The 17665-nt window shown below is 44.8% G+C and overlaps 2 protein-coding genes across 6 annotated transcripts in view; both read right to left on the minus strand.

The window, feature by feature from the left end:
• TXNDC11 (thioredoxin domain containing 11) overlaps positions 1 to 1040 on the minus strand; it is a 66108-nt gene extending 65068 nt beyond the window's left edge. For 2 of the 3 annotated variants that reach the window (XM_033428796.2, XM_033428795.2), the window contains exons 1-2: positions 673 to 1040; positions 197 to 300 (exon numbers count right to left, since the gene is read on the minus strand). In XM_033428796.2, the coding sequence (XP_033284687.1) occupies positions 197 to 300; positions 673 to 906 (338 nt within the window). In that variant the 5' untranslated portion in view covers positions 907 to 1040. The remainder of the gene's footprint in view (positions 1 to 196; positions 301 to 672) is intronic. The other variant, XM_004270175.4, reaches the window with a different exon arrangement.
• Positions 1041 to 7044: 6004 nt separating this feature from the next.
• ZC3H7A (zinc finger CCCH-type containing 7A) overlaps positions 7045 to 17665 on the minus strand; it is a 34880-nt gene continuing 24259 nt past the window's right edge. For 2 of the 3 annotated variants that reach the window (XM_049699762.1, XM_004270174.4), the window contains 8 exons: positions 17226 to 17407; positions 16738 to 16814; positions 15482 to 15615; positions 14965 to 15070; positions 12297 to 12405; positions 10513 to 10646; positions 8759 to 8922; positions 7045 to 7952 (listed from right to left, as the gene is read on the minus strand). In XM_049699762.1, coding sequence (XP_049555719.1) covers positions 7763 to 7952; positions 8759 to 8922; positions 10513 to 10646; positions 12297 to 12405; positions 14965 to 15070; positions 15482 to 15615; positions 16738 to 16814; positions 17226 to 17407 — 1096 coding nt within the window. In that variant the 3' untranslated portion in view covers positions 7045 to 7762. Of the gene's footprint in view, positions 7953 to 8758; positions 8923 to 10512; positions 10647 to 12296; positions 12406 to 14964; positions 15071 to 15481; positions 15616 to 16737; positions 16815 to 17225; positions 17408 to 17665 lie in introns of those variants that run through there. The other variant, XM_049699763.1, reaches the window with a different exon arrangement.

The following is a 17665-nucleotide window of genomic DNA, read 5'->3' on the forward strand; positions in this document are numbered from 1 at the left end:
AATGCTGGCCCCTTCCCCTTCGTGGGTGCCTTTCCTACCTAGCTCCCTTAGGAAGGCCTTTCCGCCCCACGCTCTTCGCTTCTACTCCCTGCACAGCACTTACTGAAGCTCTTTAAAATTATATTAAGTTTTCTTATTTACTGTCTGTACCACCCCCTGGAATGGAGAACAGGGACTTTTCATCTTCATCGCTCACCTGGATGAGCGCTCCGCACACAAGAGGTGCGGATAAATAATCGCTATATCGATGAGTGCATGAATTGTCAACATGTGGGACGCTAAAGGTTGTCTACGCCTAGCCTAGGCATAAGGGAAACAAAATGGGTGATAAATGAGGGTCCTGCAGCCTGGGCAGAAGTGACAGGGGCACCCCCAAGAAACCCCAACAGCTGACAAGCAGCTCGGAACCTGGCCCGCCTTCCTCGGTATTAAAATGGGAGGAAGGGGCGCCGGGCAGCACCCCAAAACCTCGCCTTAGTGCTCGCTGGCCGGAGAGAAGGAACGCGGCGGGCATGGCCGCGTGCTGGAGGAGGGTCAAGTCCATCGCTCCAGGCAAAGTCAGGCCCGACTTCCCCGGAGGCCGCTACGACCCTCGACCCCGAGGCCCAAGACGGCTACGCGCCGCCCACCGGGCCGAGGGGGCGCCGGGCCCGGGGGTGCGGGCCGCCTCACCTGCAGGTGAATTTGAGTGCGAGGAGCAGCGCGCAGCCGAGCGCCACGGCCCCGCAGAGCAGCTCGGGCCGCCGGCGCGCCATGAGAGAGGCGCCGCGCAGCCCGCGGCGGAGCCGGCCCTCTGAGGAAGCAGCCGGGGCCGGGCTGAGGGAGCCGGAGCCCGCGGGGCCGCCGCCACCGCCACCCTCGTCTTCGGCGTCGTCGCTGCTGCTGCCGCCGCCGCGGCCTCCGCATTCCGACATTACATGCTCCCCGTCGCCGGCTTTATACCGCCGCCGCCGCCAAGGGCCCGAAGGCCCGGCCCGGCCCGTCGCTCCCCAATCCCGCAACTCGCCAAGCCAGCTAACCCGTACGGTCCACGTCAGCCTCGCCGCAGCCGCGACGCCCGCCCCCGCGCAGGCGGCTCCGCCCCCACCCGAAAGGCTGCGTGGACACCGCCCATAAGCCCCGCCCCCATAGAGCCACGCCCCCTCGCTTACGGAGTCTGCGCGGATCCGTTCTCCGCTGGCGGCGGGGCAGCCGCGGCGTAATCCAACAGGCCCCGCCCCCGTCCCTGACGTACGCGCCGAAGCCGCTGTAGCCACTTGCTCGCTCTGGTACCAAGTCCACTGAGTCTGCGTAGGCGCCGGCGCCTAGCGTCCGGCCACTCCTATCCCTGCATACAGCCAGCGCAGACCTCGGCAGACCCGGGCTACAGGGAGTCCCCGTTTGGCTCCTTGAGTTTAAAGAGCCGTGATGGTGACAGCAGTCGTGTCTGCACATATCACTACAGGCTCCAGAGGATGTAGGTGCCATTTATTGTCCCCGCTTAATGAAAGGAAAACACGTACAGAGGCGAGAAGTGCCCGCGGATCCAGGAGTGAGGCGGGAGAGGTTACGGCCTCCGTTTACACATCTGTAAAATGGGGGTGATATCAGTACCACCCTCACAGAGCTGCTCTGAGGATTTTTTTTTATATATTTATTTTATTTATTTGTGGCTGTGTTGGGTCTTCGTTACTGTGCACAGGCTTTCTCTAGTTGCGGCAAGCGGAGGCTACTCTTTGTTGCAGTGCGTGGGCTTCTCATTGCAGTGGCTTCTCGTTGCGGAGTACGGGCTCTATCTAGGTGAGCGGGCTTCAGTACTTGTGGCACACGGGCTCAGTAGTTGTGGCTCGTGGGCCCTAGAGTGCAGACTCAGTAGTTGTGGCACATGGGCTCAGTTGCTCCACGGCATGAGGGAACTTCCCGCACCAGGGCTCAAACCCGTGTCCCCTGAATTGGCAGGCGAATTCATAACCACTGCGCCACCAGGGAAGCCTTGCTTTGAGAATTAAATGAGGTCATTGATGGAAACTGCCGGGCGCATAGTGAGTACTCAAATTTTAGTGACTGTCGTCTCCCAGTGTCCATTTCCTGCACCAGTGAAGTGCTGTGCGCCTGAGCACCACGTCCCTACATCACACCCCTGGGAGGAGGGTCTGTACAGCCTGTACTCACTTCACAGATGCGAAAACCGAGGTTTGGAAAAGCCACGTGACTGCGGCCACAAAGCTAGTAGGTGAGGAATTCAGGCTCAAAGGCAAGGTTAACAAGTCGCTCCAGCGACCCACTGTCGACTCTAAATCCTCTGTGACTCTAAATGTTAGGTCCTTTCTAAGTAAGTGGGTTTTTTTTTAAATTTATTTTTGGCCACGTTGAGTCTTTGTTGCTGTGCGGGCTTTCTCTAGTTCTGGCAAGTGGGGGCTATTCTTCGTTGTCGTGCGCGGGCTTGTCATTGTGGTGGTTTCTCTTGTTGCGGAGCATGGGCTTTGGGCATGCGGCTTCAGTAGTTGTGGCACATGGGCTCAGTAGTTGTGGCGCACGGGCTTAGCTGCTCTGCGGCATGTGGGATCTTCCTGGATCAGGACTTGAACCCATGTCCCCTGCAGTGGCAGGCAGAGTCTTAACCACTGCGCCACCAGGGAAGTCCCTCTAAATAAGTTTTTGTGATTAAAAACAAGTCGGAGAAGGATGAAATATGAGTTGAGAGTGACAGGAAGGGATTGTTTCCCTGGGACAAGTGTACCTGGAGCTAAGACAATGTCCGTAATTACCAAATTGCTGGGGCCACAGATCTAGACTCGACTTCTGTTGTCAATAACTACAAACCAGGCAGATAAAACTCGGAGGGAACTAAGGCAGTATGATGCCACGCAAAAAAACAAAAAAAACAGGAGATGAAACCCTACCTGTGCCGCAAGCCAGCTGCATGACCCCGGTGCAGATTTTCCAGGGATGTAAAATGTGCTATGAATGGTCACCTTCGTAGGTGACCCAGAGCGTTAAGTGTGTTAACCGTGGAGGTCCAACATGGTAACTCATATTCACCTGCCATTTTGCTCTTTGGTTTCTACATCTCTTTGTTCTTTACTTCCTTCTTTTGTATTAAGTGGATCTTTTCTAAAACATTATTAATTCCTTTAATGATTTAAAACATTTTTTTTTAGTTACTTCAGATTTATACTAACTTAATTTCAGTAAGATAGGGAAACTGCTCCAGTACAGCTCCGTTTCCTCCTCCCTTTTTTATGCTATTATTACTCTTTTTTAAATCTACTACAAACTGAATAATATAGTGTTACATTATTGTTTTATATAATCTTATTGGAAGAAGCTAGAAGAGAAAAAATGTATTTCTAGTTTTTAAAATAATATTAACCTTATTTACCGTTTCTAGTTCTCTTGATTTCTTTGTGTAGATTTGAGTTACATAGTATATTACTAACAAAAACAAATATGGTCTGAAGTCACCAGTACCCATTCACTGTAGGTTGCTAGAACAGAATCCACACTACTCTTCCGTAAGACACCTGTCGTTTGCACAGGCCTTTATAAGGTTCAAAGTACTTTTGCTGCCTGTGGGTTATCTCATGAGACCCACAATATCTTATGGCAATGCAGGGCGGCGTCTTACAGGCCAGGAAACCACCCTGGATCAATAAAAGGATGTTTCCTTTACTATTCTCTTTCTAGACATCTGGCTGCTGCTCTGGCCCTAGGTGTTCTCCTGAAACAATGATAAATTCATTTCGGATTACACCAGGCCATCTGTGTCAGGCCGCACTGCTCTTCAAGGCTATGTCAGCCCTAACAAGTCCACGTCAACCCATATCTGAGCTTTCATGGCCACCACTTTTTATACCATGATCAAGGTGGTGGCATTTGAGTAGGGGGCAGGGGGAAGATTACATATATTTCTCCCAGGTATTAATCCTTTTCTTAGAATCGGAGAGAAATAATGCTTGTTAATTTTTTTTCTTAATCAGAGTTCTTTTTTTTCCTTTCGTGTGCTAATAATCATTTTTCCCCTGCCCCAAATTTTGTAATTCTGTCTTTTTAACTGTCTCATTACTATTGTGTCCAAGCCAAATTTGGTTATTTTTAAAGTGAGTTACTATGGTAACTCAGTATCACTTGCTTCAAATATTTTATTCTACTTTGTCCTTTCAGCAGTTTCCTTTTTTTAGATATATAAATTTATTTATTATCTTTGGCTGCATTGGATCTTTGTTGCCGCGTGTAGGCTTTCTCTAGTTGCGGCGAGCGGGGACTGCCCTTCATTGTGGTGCGCAGGTTTCTCATTGCGGTGGCTTCTCTTCTTGTGGAGCACGGGCTCTAGAGTGCAGGCTCAGTAGTTGTGGTACACGGGCTTAGTTGCTCTGTGGCATGTGGGATCTTCGCGGACCAGGGCTCGAACCCATGTCCTCTGCATTGGCAGGTGGATTCTTAACCACTGCGCCACCAGGGAAGTCACTCACCAGTTTCCTTAAATCTGAGTCTCTGGTTTGGTATTCTGTCAGTGTTTCTTACACAAGAAAACCCGTATTTTACATTCTGTAGTTTCAACTAAATTCTTTAAAAGTTGAAGTACAGTTGATTTACAGTATTGTGTTAGTTTCAGGTGTACAACATAGTGTTTTTTTGCAGATTATGTTCCATTATAGGTTATTACAAGATATTGGGTAATTCCCTGTGCTATATACAAGGTATAGTAAATCCTTGTTGCTTATCTATTTTATGTATAGTAGTTTGTATCTGTTGATCCCATACTCCTAATTGTTCCTTCCCTCCCTCCCTCTCTCCTTTGGTAACCGTAAGTTTGTTTTGTGTCTGTCTGTTTCTGTTTTGTATATAGATTCATTTGTATTATATTTTTAGGTTCCACATATAATGGATATTATATAGTATCTATCTTTCTCTGACTTAGTTCTCTAAGCATAATATCCTGTGGCCCATCCATGTTGCTGCAAATGGCAATATTTCATTTTTTTATGGCTAATATTCCATTGTACGTATATATACATATATATAGCATATATATGTATAAAACATCTAATGCTTGTTTTTGTTTTTTTTTTAGTTTTAGTTTTTGGTTGCGTTGGGTCTTTGTTGCTGCGTGTGGGCTTTCTCTAGTTGTGGCGAGCGGGGGCTACTCTTCGTTGTGGTGCGCGGGCTTCTTATTGCGGTGGCTTCTCTTGTTGTGGAGCAGTGCTCTAGGCGCACGGGCTTCAGTAGTTGTGGCACGTGGGCTCATTAGTTGTGGCTCAATGCAGTTGCCTACAGCTTGAAAAGCAAGGGGAGTGGGTAGACTAGGGTGTGGGTTTGGTTTGGTTTGGTTTCAGGTAATGAAATACTCTACAATTCATTGTGGTGATTATAGCACATTTGGAATCTACTCAAACCATGGATTTGTACTTTAAAATGGTAAAACTTTTGTTATAAAAATTGTATCTCAATTTGTTAAATGTTGAAAAAAGTCCACCCTGGAGGAGATATGGAGATAAACATGTCCAAGTAGACATGCCAGTTATTAGTTTCGTCTGCTGTTAATATTCGGGTTTTGCTCTTTCATACTTTTTTTTTCTTGCCCTTTTCCCCCCCTCACACCTCGTTCTCCTCTTCGCTTCTAGGGTGGAGGTGTGACTTCACCGTGGAATAATTAGCATTGACTTCCTGATGCTGAGACTAAGGCTGTGGCCAGGGGGGTTCTTAGCCGAAATGAGGCAAAAAACTGGATGATTTAGGCAGAAATGGAATTTACTGAAAGGATAGTTCAGAGCACAGAGAACTACAAGAAAGCCCAGGCACAGAGAATTTGAGGTGGGGATGTGGGTGTGGAAAACAAACAATTCTCGTCTTGACCTGTCAAACTTTAAGTTTCTAGCCTAGATTCCAAAGGTTAAGACAACCAACTTGTTAAACTGCAAGCTAAAACAGAGCACCAGAGACAGCTCTTTAACATCTATTCTCCCTGGAAAAAAAGGATAAAAGGAGTTTGGAAGGATGGAGAAGAAAAACATAATAAAGGCCATCAGACTTGGGAGACCCAGCAGAATGATAACACTGCCAGTCTGCTCTACAGAAACAGATTACTTATTTGGCAAATAAGATACACTGCTAACGCACCTGCCAAATAAAACTGGTCCCAACTGCCTTCCATTCATGGAGGGAAACCAGTCTCCTGCGGTCTTCAAGGAGTCCCCTGGGCTTGCCTTTCACTCTGCAGCCTCTGGTTCTGCTGAAGGCACTGCTTCTCTCTCATCTCTCTACTTGCAGCCATGCTCCCCCCACCCAGGCTGGACTCGCACTGAACAAAGACCCTTTTCTGTTTGCCCCAAACCCCACTGACTCAAGGTTGTCATGAAGAAGTGACTTTCGAGTCCATCAGCCCTTCCTTCTGACTCCCACCCCCAACAGGGACTCTGCACTGGCAGTGTCCTCATGAGGTGGCGGCCCCCAAACCCTGACAGTGACTCTTCTCCCTAGCTCGCCAGGTCAGCAGTAGATCTGGGTCTCAGGACAGCTCAGCCCTTTCCTTGTCTCTGCCAGCCCGTCCTGACCACACCTTCAGTGGTCTTTCAACAACCAAAATGGCCCTATAGAAGGCGCTGTGCTAAACAGTCGTGTCTGTGGAATCCCACAGCCCACGTCTTAGCTGACCATGTGTCCCCTTGCTGGGCATTCATCTGAATGAGACACAGAAGAGCCCCCAGAGGGGTTAGCATGTCAGTCAATAAGAGAAGCCTCTTAGCAACCTGAATCGGAGGAGAGCGGGACAGAGTGAAAGTTGCTGCCATGTCTCTCTAATTTGCCTTCTGTCATTAATTGCTTAAATGAAAGTGTTTTTTAAAAAAATCTAGGGAATTCCCTGGCAGTCCAGTGCGTAGGAGTCCACGCTTTCACTGCTGAGGGCCCAGGTTCGATCCCTGGTCGTCGGGGAACTGGCATCCCGCAAGCCGAGCGGTGCGGCCAAAAAAAAACCAAACAAACAAAAAACTAACCTTGTGATGTTAGTACCCAGTTTTAACAATTCTTTAAGGAACTGGCAAGGACCACACCAAAAAAATGGAAGACATCTATATATAAAATCTTTATTACGGGCAGTATTGGTCCATACACTACACAATACCAACAGTACAAGTTTAACCTTTCAAAATCATCATTTAAACAGCAAAAGACCAAGAAATAAAATTTGAGTCAACGGATTATTTTTCAAAATATTCTCAATGCACATTATCCTCAATTCCCTTATTATAGTGAAACATACAAATACAGAAAAATACCCCATTTAACATATACTAGTGTTAAATGGTTATTTGGCTTAAAATCTGAGTTAAGAAAATCCTTTTTAGCAACCTACATACAGATAAGTAGCAAACTTTATTATATTAGACAAATTTATTCCTCTTAAAACATGTGAAGAACTTCATCCATCATGTGTTCTGATCCTAGTACAGTGTTTCTCTCTCACCATCGTGATTCTTATCTGAAGGACCAACTCAAGAAGTCATCCTCAACATAACCTTATCCTCTTCCCCAACACAAGTCATCCAAAAGTCTGTTCAACAGATGGCAACCAGTAGCGGTCACTTTGCCATTTGATGCCGTGAGAGCCTGGCCAGACCTGTCAAACAGCCCGTTTTCCTACCTACTGTGGGTTGCTGCTCAGGAGGGACGAGAGACGCCAATACAAGCAGAAAATCTGCAGCTCCTCTGCTACGTGCCTTACAACACTTTCAATTTTTCTGGTCAATGCTCTGATTAGGTAACATACATAAAAGCCAGCATATTAGTTTAAATCTTTAAACAAAAAACTATATTTTCCAAAGTCATTATCATTGGGGGCAATTAAGTGATCTTTTCGTGCTTTGTTGAGCTTCATCTTTAGGGCATCTCTTCTCTCTTCCCATTCATGAAGTTCAGCATTGCCATGTGCAAATTTACAGCTGCTTCCTTCCGTGCAGGTACCATTCATATACCTGTTAGGACAAGTCAGCTTGGTAAGCGTCCACCAGCTTGGTAAGCGTCCACCAGTTGTTCATAAAAATCTTTAAAATGTGCTCTTCACTACCTTTATGGTTTGCATTAAACTTTTAGCTCGAAATCTTAATCCTAGAAAAATGAATATTTTATTGCCTTGACATCTACAATAATTAGTACTTTAAACTATTTAAATGCACTATTTAATGAAAAATACAGATTGCTGGGGAAAAAAGACTATGCTCCTTCTTGATGCAGTGGAAAGAAATCAGAAGGGGCAGGAAGTAAAAAATATCTTCAATAATTCTCTGTATCACATGGATCTAAGTTTGGAAGTCAAATAGAAACAGCAACAACAAAATGAGGAGCAATTCAAAATGATCTAGCTTTTCACTGAAAAATTTTCTAAGTAAACTTAAAATACTAATATTTTCCTTTGACCTGAGAAAGTTCCAGATTTATACTTGGAATATAATTCAAAGGCAGTTTCAAAACTGATGAACATCTACTACGAGAAAGATTATTGTGAAGGGTCAGAGAATCTCCACTGCCATCTCAGAGATCGTTTGGGCAAGCCTGAATGAACTTATTTCCCTATTTGGTTATCTTTAAGACTTTCACACCAGTACCGGCAGACTAGTGAATCTTTTCATGTAATGCAGAAGAGTGAAGAAATGTTCAAGGAGCAACTAAACTTTGAGTTCAAATCCAAGCATCCAGGATTAGAAGATTTTATCACCCAGATACTCTTGCCTACTCACAAGGTCAGCAGTTTTCATGTGGGAAACTGAAGAGACCCACGTACCTATCGCAAATACTAAAATATCCTGTTGGAAAGCGGTGCTGCCAGCAGTACTGGTCATCTTCAGTGTGGAAAACCTTCTCCTTGTGCTTCTCTGAGGAGATGTGGCCCTGCCACTGCTTCTCACTGTTACAGTTCTTCCCACACATCCAGCAGTGGAAGTCCACCTAGAGTGCACGGAAGACACGCATCCCGTCAGTGGCTGCTGTCTGTGTGGCCCCTGACGGGTCACATGTGTTCAGGCACCAGAACAACTAGAAACGACTCCACCTAAGACCCAGACTCTACTCTTGGGGAGCCCGTCCAGTGGGGGAAGCTGGGTGAGAACATAAAACTCAAAGTCAAAAGCAGGACCAAGGAGAGGGTGGCCAGCACACAGGAAACAGAGAGCAGGGGCGATGGACTGGGCCAGGGGTCCAGGCAGTCTCTGGCAAGGAGCTGGTGTGCAAACAAGGGAGTCTGTGGGCAGGACAAGGGGCCAGGTTCAAACAAGGATTCCGGGGAGGATTAATACCACGAGGGAAAGCAGAGAGGATGTGAAAACCCGGGACTCGCCCACTGCAGAAGGATGAGCAACTCGATCCTTGCACATGAACTGAGCCCCTACTATGGGCCAGGACTTGTGCCAGGGGCCAGGGAAGTACACGTGCTGGGAAGACACCACCCTGGGGGCAGAGACCCACACATTAGGAACCCTGTGCTCCCACATATGCAAGCATGCAGTGTTTGAGTAGTATTGACTATTTCCCAAATGCCCTGTAACACTGGGTAAGGACAGGTTCGCAGAGACAGGTCAACCTCATGACCCAGCAAGTTGGGGTGACCCTGGCTCTGGAAACCCTGGTAGTACTTAAGAAAAGGTGGTGAGGGGATCAGTGCTGAGCCTTGGCAGAGAAAGCAGAGTTCACAGGGCGTATCATGCACAAAGACGTGTCCATGACCCGCATCTGAATGACTCAATACAGAGAGGGGACAAAAAACAAAACAAGAAACAAGGAGCAGAGTAACGCATACGCCTGTTAGTTTAAAAACAACATGGCAGGTAGAGCAATAGGTTAGGAATAAACAGTCCAAGATATGTAAACATGGCCTGGAAAAATATACACTGGATCTGGTCCCTCTGGGAAAGGGGGACAACCGGGGTTCCAACTTTATCTGTGACATTTTATTTACTTTACAGAAGCAAACACAACAAACTAACATCAGTTCACCTGGGATGGTGGGCTCAAGACAGTCATTATACTACCCCCTTCACTGTTTTGAAACATTTAAAAGACAGACAAAACAGTAAAAGACCACAGGTGACTAAATGTCTCTGTAGAACCCAGAGGCAGAGGCCAGACTGCAGGACGGTGATAAGAGAACAACAGGACTTGGGGGAGGGGGGATCCCACATTTCCTGAGCACTTTCCGTGGCCCAGCACTGGGATAAACCCGCAGGCTCATCACACTTCGTGGCTCCATCACAAGCAGCCCCCTCAGAGACGTTCAGTAACCTGCCCAGTGTCACAGGCTAGTAAGGAGAGGGAAGCAGGACTCAGACTCACAATTTCCTGGCTCCAGAGTTGGAAAGAAGATCCAGGAAAGCCATTTTTAGGATGAAGAGACTTAAAGTAACAGTGGAGAGCCAGCACGGAGAGAAGATGGAGATAAGGGGGAGGGCAGAGCGGGGGCGAGGGAGCCAGATTTTGGAGAAGGTGGGAAAGAAAAGAAAGGCCTGGAAGCAAAGGTGAGGGGCACCAACCTGGGGTACTTACAGTGACTTCCGCGTAATCGGTCGGCATGTGAATTTGTTTTCCATTTTCTTTGTTTGACTGACTGGCTACATCATCGCTTTTCTCATTTTTTTGGCTCTTTAGCCAGAGTTCATAAAACTGCTCCATATCTTGTACTAAAGAAAAATGAACTCCTTTCAGCAGCAAATATTTAAATACGCCATTTAAATACACACAAGAACACGCGCTCTTTCTGTATCAGTCGGTGCAATTTTCAAAAGAAACCTGAGAGGGCTCAACGGAAACTGATCGTATTTAGACACGGAGAGACAGTCCATTTCCAGACTCTCAGGGGTAAGAACCAAGTTCAGGACTGTCAGACCACAAAAGTTAGTTTTCTTTTTTTTTTTAATAGTTAGTTTTCAAGATTAACACCCCCCTGCATTTGCAAGACACTATGGGGGTGTTTAAAATTCAGAAACCATTTCAAGGGCATTGCTGAAAAGGAAGGCCTCGGCACGGCTTCACGATGCCCCACGTTAAACACTTGCTACCGCTGCTGTAACCACACAGGCTACTTGCACAGCTCCTCACTGTCTACTGAGAAACCTACTGTAAGGACCGAGATTCTGACCCTGATGGGAGCCTGTCAGTTGAGCCACAGTCCCAGAAGACCGACATGCTGGGGTGCAACTTACAACAACACAGCCATGACCAGGCGCTGGGCAGTGGCTGCAAGCTACTGGAACAAGTGTAGCTGGCATTACCGTCAAGTGATAAAACCACGGTTTCTCAACCTCAGCACTGCCAACGTTCTGAGCCAGAAAACTCTTCGCTGTCGGTGGCAACCTTGTGCGTGTAGGATGTTTAACAACACCCCTAGCCTCTACCCACTAGCTGCCAGTAGCACAGCCCTACAAGTCATGACAATGTCCAGACGTTGCCAAGTGTCCCCAAGGGGAGAGAGGTGAGTGTGTGGCAAAATTCATCCCCAGTTGAGAGCCACTGAGTTTAAAAAAAAATCTGGTAATGAGGATCTGGTCAAAACTCGGCTTTACTGCCTGCCTAAGTGTTTCTAAGATTAGAGGTAAACTAGGAAATTCTTCTTCCTTCAGACCAGTGGTAGCAGGAATCACTGCAAGAGCCCTGATTTGCAAGGACACCTTCAGTAAGGCCCAACTCTATGTCCCCACTCCAAGCAAGAAGGAGTCCTGTCCACACAAGTCACTGCATTTTTACATGGTTGAAATACGGTAGGTGACATGCTTAAATCAGATGGCTTCTTGTAATCCAGAGATCACAGATCTTAAGCAGTCGGTAAATTTCCATCAGTTTACTTAAGACTGAAGAAAAATAATCCTGGTAGCAAAACCTTTCCTGGTTGGAAGTGAAAGTTTGTCTGAGGCTCCTCTCAAAGGCTCTCACAATAAACCTGACGTTTGACCAAGACAAACATTCTCTCCTCGGGCCTTCGAATCTGGGCCTGTTCTACCAGGAAGGGCTCCTTGAAGAGACCTCCAGTTATAATCTGATTAATTCAGGGGTGACTGTTCACAAAAGGAGCTCACGGAAGGACGGAACTTCCCCAGACCATGAATCACGCCTATGACATCAGAGGATGCTGACCTATGTATTTGTATCTGAATCTGACCTAAGCAAACATGATCGGAGGTCAGACTCTGCTTCACTGATAAAATGGTATAATGGTTTAGAACGCAGACTGCTTTCTGTGTGCACAGTAAGTTGGCCTATTTACAGAGAGGAAAGAGACTTTCAGGCAAGCTAGATTTCATGGGTGTCAAGGCCACGGTTAATCATCAACTTACTCCCGTTCTCTTTCATGTAGGTCCACACTTCTCGCTCCTCAGGACTGTGAGCAAAGGAACAGTTTCCAACATACTGACATTTTTTCCCAGAAGCAATATGATTGCACAGCTGTATTAGAAAAATAAGAACATGCTTTAAGACAGAGTACCCTTAGTAAAACTGCCTAATTTTTACATTTAAGCAAAATAAATATTATTATCCATGCTGATGCCGAGAACATAATTTTAAAAGATTAATTTGCTTCTATTCAAATTGACTATAAGCCCCCAATACATGAGATGATATTAAGCTTTCTGTCTCAAAACTTTTCAAAAGAAAATTTCCAAAAGAAAGTTAAGTATGAAACTGGAATATGGAGCATTTTCTTACAAGGAAGTGTCAACAAACTCATTGATTCAGAGTATCTGCTTTTAACACAGCAGAACATTTTATCTCTGCAATGCAAGTCTCTGGCCCCCTCAGTCTGAAGGATCCTACTCTCCCCTACCTGACACCCAGGATGCCTCCGTGTCAGCGCTTGGGAAGCAATAAAGAAACTGCAGACTCCTCCAAAGGTACTAAACAGTGTCAGAAAAAATCTCTCGGACATTTACTTATCACCAATACTGGCAGCTAATCTTGGCCATCATTCACTAGCTATGCGTTGTTCAAAGACAATTATTCCACTAACCAGGCCATCCAGTTATACAGCGTTCAAATAATACCTCTTCTGGTTATTTGCATTTTTATTTTACAGAGTAAATACAGCGTACTGGTAGGAAAATAAAGTGAGAGCAATCAGCAGAACACAGACTCCCCTAAGACCCATGACTATTAAGAACTAGGAAAACCGCTGTCACCAAGAGCTCAGTCTTAGGTATCATCAATGTACTTGTCTTTATAGAGCATAAACCCTAGTATAATTAATTGTTAGCCTATTTTAATTTATCCGTGTTTCAACAGGAGTTGGCCCTATATATTAGTTTACATAATAGTAGATGCTTAGCATTGACTTTCACTAAAAATCAAGAAGTAGTCAACACTTAACACTGCTCCTTTCCTCCCTCGGACCAACATCAGGGACCCCCACCCCTGCAACCCTTACAATTTTCTGCATGAAGTCAATAGTCAACAAAACATTCTTGTGATAGACTGTATTATATTCTTTTCCCAGTCAATCCCCACTAAGTACTTAGGTATTACTAGGTAGACATTTACCATCGTCTTTCAAAACTCAACGATAAGGAGCAGGGAGAAGAGAAAATAAAGGAGAAGGCCGCTCTGTGCTGGGTTTTTACGCAACACCATCTCCTGTATCTTCCCTAGGATGCAATTATTCTCATTTACAGATGAGCAAACTGAGGCTGAGTAACTTGCCCTTCGGGCAGACTCTGAAGCACATGCTCTCTCCACCTCACCACACTGTCTACGCACATACAAACAGAGTACTATTTCTTCTTTTAGAAAAAAGATCCCTTAGCAATACCTAGTATGGTAGGAAAAAGAGGAAATAAGCTCCTGTAACATTGCAAGGTAGAACACCACGTCCAAGATGAGAGAATAATCAGTGGTCCTAGGCAGCTGCCTCATGAGCTAGAATTGTTCCCAGTCGTCTTAGCAAAGTTTTGAGGAATATGCCCATAATCTCCACTATCTTTTGAAGCACAAGATATCAATGGTTCCAATAAACCTTCCTCCCCTCCTACATAACCCACGGATTAAATCACCCAAATCTGGGGCTGAAACCACTGTGGATAAACACAAACACACCACCTCCTTCAAAGACTGTCCTTATAACTTGTATAAGTTTTACAAAAAGCAAGGTACCCTGGGTGATGGGAAATTAACCCTCCTCTTCCTCAACTCTCTGGCAATTGGGAGAGGGAGCCTCATTACATGGGGATTCTGCAATCCACCTGCACTGCTTCTCTGGGCAAAAGGCTCTCTCCATACTTCCTCCTCTGCGGCAGAAAATTTCCGCCCTGTCAGCTCCAAGTGTCCCTTGCACAGTGAAATCCCTCCAGACCCTCTCTCTTGTGAAGAGGCAAGTTGGGCCAGCTCCAGGGCTTTGCCCAGACAATCATCTTTAAGACCGCGTAAGGCACCAGGGGGACCAAGTTGAAATGTGCTACCTAGTGAGTGAAATGCTACCCACACATTAACACCACACATTGGTGTTTTCATTCTAAGGGCTTTTGAGGAACATATTGCTCTAACATGGAGCATTTTTCCTTTGGGTTACTTCAAGAAAATCCTATAATGTTGGGCATCCTTTAGCGAGCATCCATTGCTTCAGTGAAAGAAACAGGCGTGATAAAAATAACTCATCAACAGCATCCATAATAATACGGAAGGCCCTGGGTTTGACGGCAAAGTTGAGGAATCAAATTTAAATGAAATTCTCTCCCGTTTGCTCCCAAAGTAATTCATCTGGAAAATAAGCTGAGCCTTTTCTCTAGTTCATTGTCTACTTACTTTTCCTCAGTAACTCATACGATTCCAATCAATCTAAAGACTGTCCCAGAACCACATATTCAAAAGGGGAAGGAAAACGAAAGGACCACTTCGATTTCATTAACATGATGAGCATTATTTAAAGGGTACCAGTTTCCATCTGAATTACTACTACTTTCTAATGATTTGAAATGCCTAATAAAAAAAAAAGTGGCTTAAAAATTACGTATGTACATCAAACTGTAAAGGCATTTGTTTCTTTGTGGGGAGAGGACGGATGTTCATCCACTTCTTACGTTCAATAGACATCACTCTCATCGCACGACGATCTTTGGTCCACCTAAGAAAAATGGAGTTCAGAAAAAACAAAAACACACTGGCAAAGGCATAATATAAAGGGGCAGGTACAAAGTTTGTACCTAAAGGACCAGAGATTTTTTTCCTCAACCCTTCTAAAAGAAATGCCTTATGATTCTGTCATTTCATTTCCTGTCGATAATTATAAACAAACATTCCCTACGAATCCTAAACACGGAAATGATGAAATACAAGCAAAACACTTGAACTGTGTGCAGAATTCTTAGCTACTAAATTCTAAAACTCTCTTCCCTTTTGCTTTGCAATTATTCCTAAATTGTCTACTTTCCTTTGCTCTCTTCAAAGTCTTAATCTTTTTTCTTATATGCATGATTTTACACCCATGAAACAGATCATGATGATCAGGCACTATTTCCACACACACACTACTTACGAATGCCTTGCTTTTGCACTACAATATTTTCTGTTTTTGTCTGGTTCAATGACTTGACCATTTCTCAGACACTGAGCACATACAAATTTTATCTTCATGTTAAGGGATCCAGGCATTATTTGATTGCCAAGTACCTTAAATAATTAAAAGATTAGTTTTAATTTAACAGAAAACCAGTTTTCTGAGAACACAATCACCATGCATTTTTTTCCATAAAAGCATACAATTTCCGTTTTTGTCTGGTTTGATGATTTGACCACTATATATATATGATCTGATACCTAAAATCTCCAGTTCTCCACCCAAATGCAAAAGAATATGATAAAAGCAGATTACAGATGCCAAACCTCAATTTATGAAAGTCAGCTTTGGAGTTAATGACTAGGATTTTTGGCAGGGAGGGGAAGGAGGGTAGTTGGGTAAAGCAGTTTGGCTGGGCGGTAAGCAAAACTACAAACACAATCCACCTTCCTTATTCCAAGGATCCCCATAGTGCGAGACCCCAACTGTTTTGCCAATTAAGCTGAATAAGAAAACTGTATCCTACAGTCTTTTTTTGGCCATGGCGCTCGGCTTGCAGGATCTTAGTTCCCCAACCAGGGATCGAAACCGTGCCCCCTGCAGTGGAAGCACAGAGTCCTAACCGCTGGACCTCCGGGGAATTCCCTATCCTACATGCTTGGTGGGTATTATGGGATGCCTTTTTTTCTTTTATATGATCAACTAAAATTCAGAATTTCTTTTTCACATTAAGAATTACTCAACTGGGGCTTCCCTGATGGCACAGTGGTTAAGAATCCGCCTGCCAATGCAGGGGACACAGGTTCAAGCCCTGGTCCGGGAAGATCCCACATGCCACAGAGCAACTAAGCCCGTGCGCCACAACTACTGAGCCTGTGCTCTAGAGCCCGCGAATCACAACTACTGAGCCCACATGCCACAACTACTGAGCCTGTGCGCCTACAGCCCGTGCTCTGCAACAAGAGAAGCCACTGCGATGAGAAGCCCGTGTACTGCAACGAAGAGTAGCCCCCCGCTCGCCGCAACTTGAGAAAGCCCGCGCGCAGCAACGAAGACCCAATGCAGCCAAAAATAAATTAATTAATTAATTAATTTTTAAAAAATTAATCAACTCAATAAACTTTAAGAAAGTAACTGGACTGTATGTAAGTTTTAACTGCATCTGCCGACAACTAACATCAATTAGGCCGTTCCAGAAAGGATCCCAAATGCAGAAAGTACACAGGAAAAAATACCTGAGCTCCGGGTACGTTTGCTTCCAAATTTTGCCAATATCGTTTAGATTCCTGGGCAATAGCATCATGTGAGATACCTGGGAAACACAGAAGCCTTTTTTTAGGTCCTCTACACAATAACAGGCCACCAATCTAGGCACAGTCAGACTCAATTCTTTAATTAACCCCACTTGGCATAATCTGTTGCCAAGAATGAACATCACATTATTCCTTCAAAATGGAATATTTACAAATATAGCTCTTGGTGTCTTCCGAGGAATATTTCTTCCTCACAATTCCATACTTCATACATGAACTTGTATCAGCAATTACTTATACAAGACCACACTCAAAATAGGCCACTCTAAAGATGAAGTGACTACATGGTTTAAAGCTCAGGATAAAATCAACAGTGTTGCCACACCAAGTTGTTGGAGAAGGGTCTCCAATACCACTTCATAAACCCTGACGCTCTTGGGGAGACATTTCTCAATCACACACAAACCTACTTGTTTCATTTTGCAATATCCAGACTTTCAATTCTACAAGACTGTGTGCATAAAAGCACTCGTCTTCCCTTAAACAGCCATATCGAACCTCATGTCGGCATAAATCAAGCTGACATTGACCATGAAAAGAACGTATTTTGGAGTATTTTACTGTTGTCTCTCGCAAAATGTGGACAAGGCACCTAAGAGGAAAAGGGAGTGACACTTTACTATTGTTCTGCCATAGCTTTAAAAGAAATGTACATACACATATAAAATGTAAAGTTCTAGACTGAAAATACATGTTAAATCTTTATCAGAAAAAATAAATCACTGTATGCAATTGTTTTACTGGGGAGGGGAGGGGATAATTATATGTTAAGCTATAAAATACCTAAATCCATGTCATGAGAAGCTATAAATCAGTATTGCTTTTCTATATTAAATTTCAATTAAATAAT

This window comes from Orcinus orca, chromosome 16 (assembly GCF_937001465.1).
Source record: "Orcinus orca chromosome 16, mOrcOrc1.1, whole genome shotgun sequence".
Taxonomy (NCBI): domain Eukaryota; kingdom Metazoa; phylum Chordata; class Mammalia; order Artiodactyla; family Delphinidae; genus Orcinus; species Orcinus orca.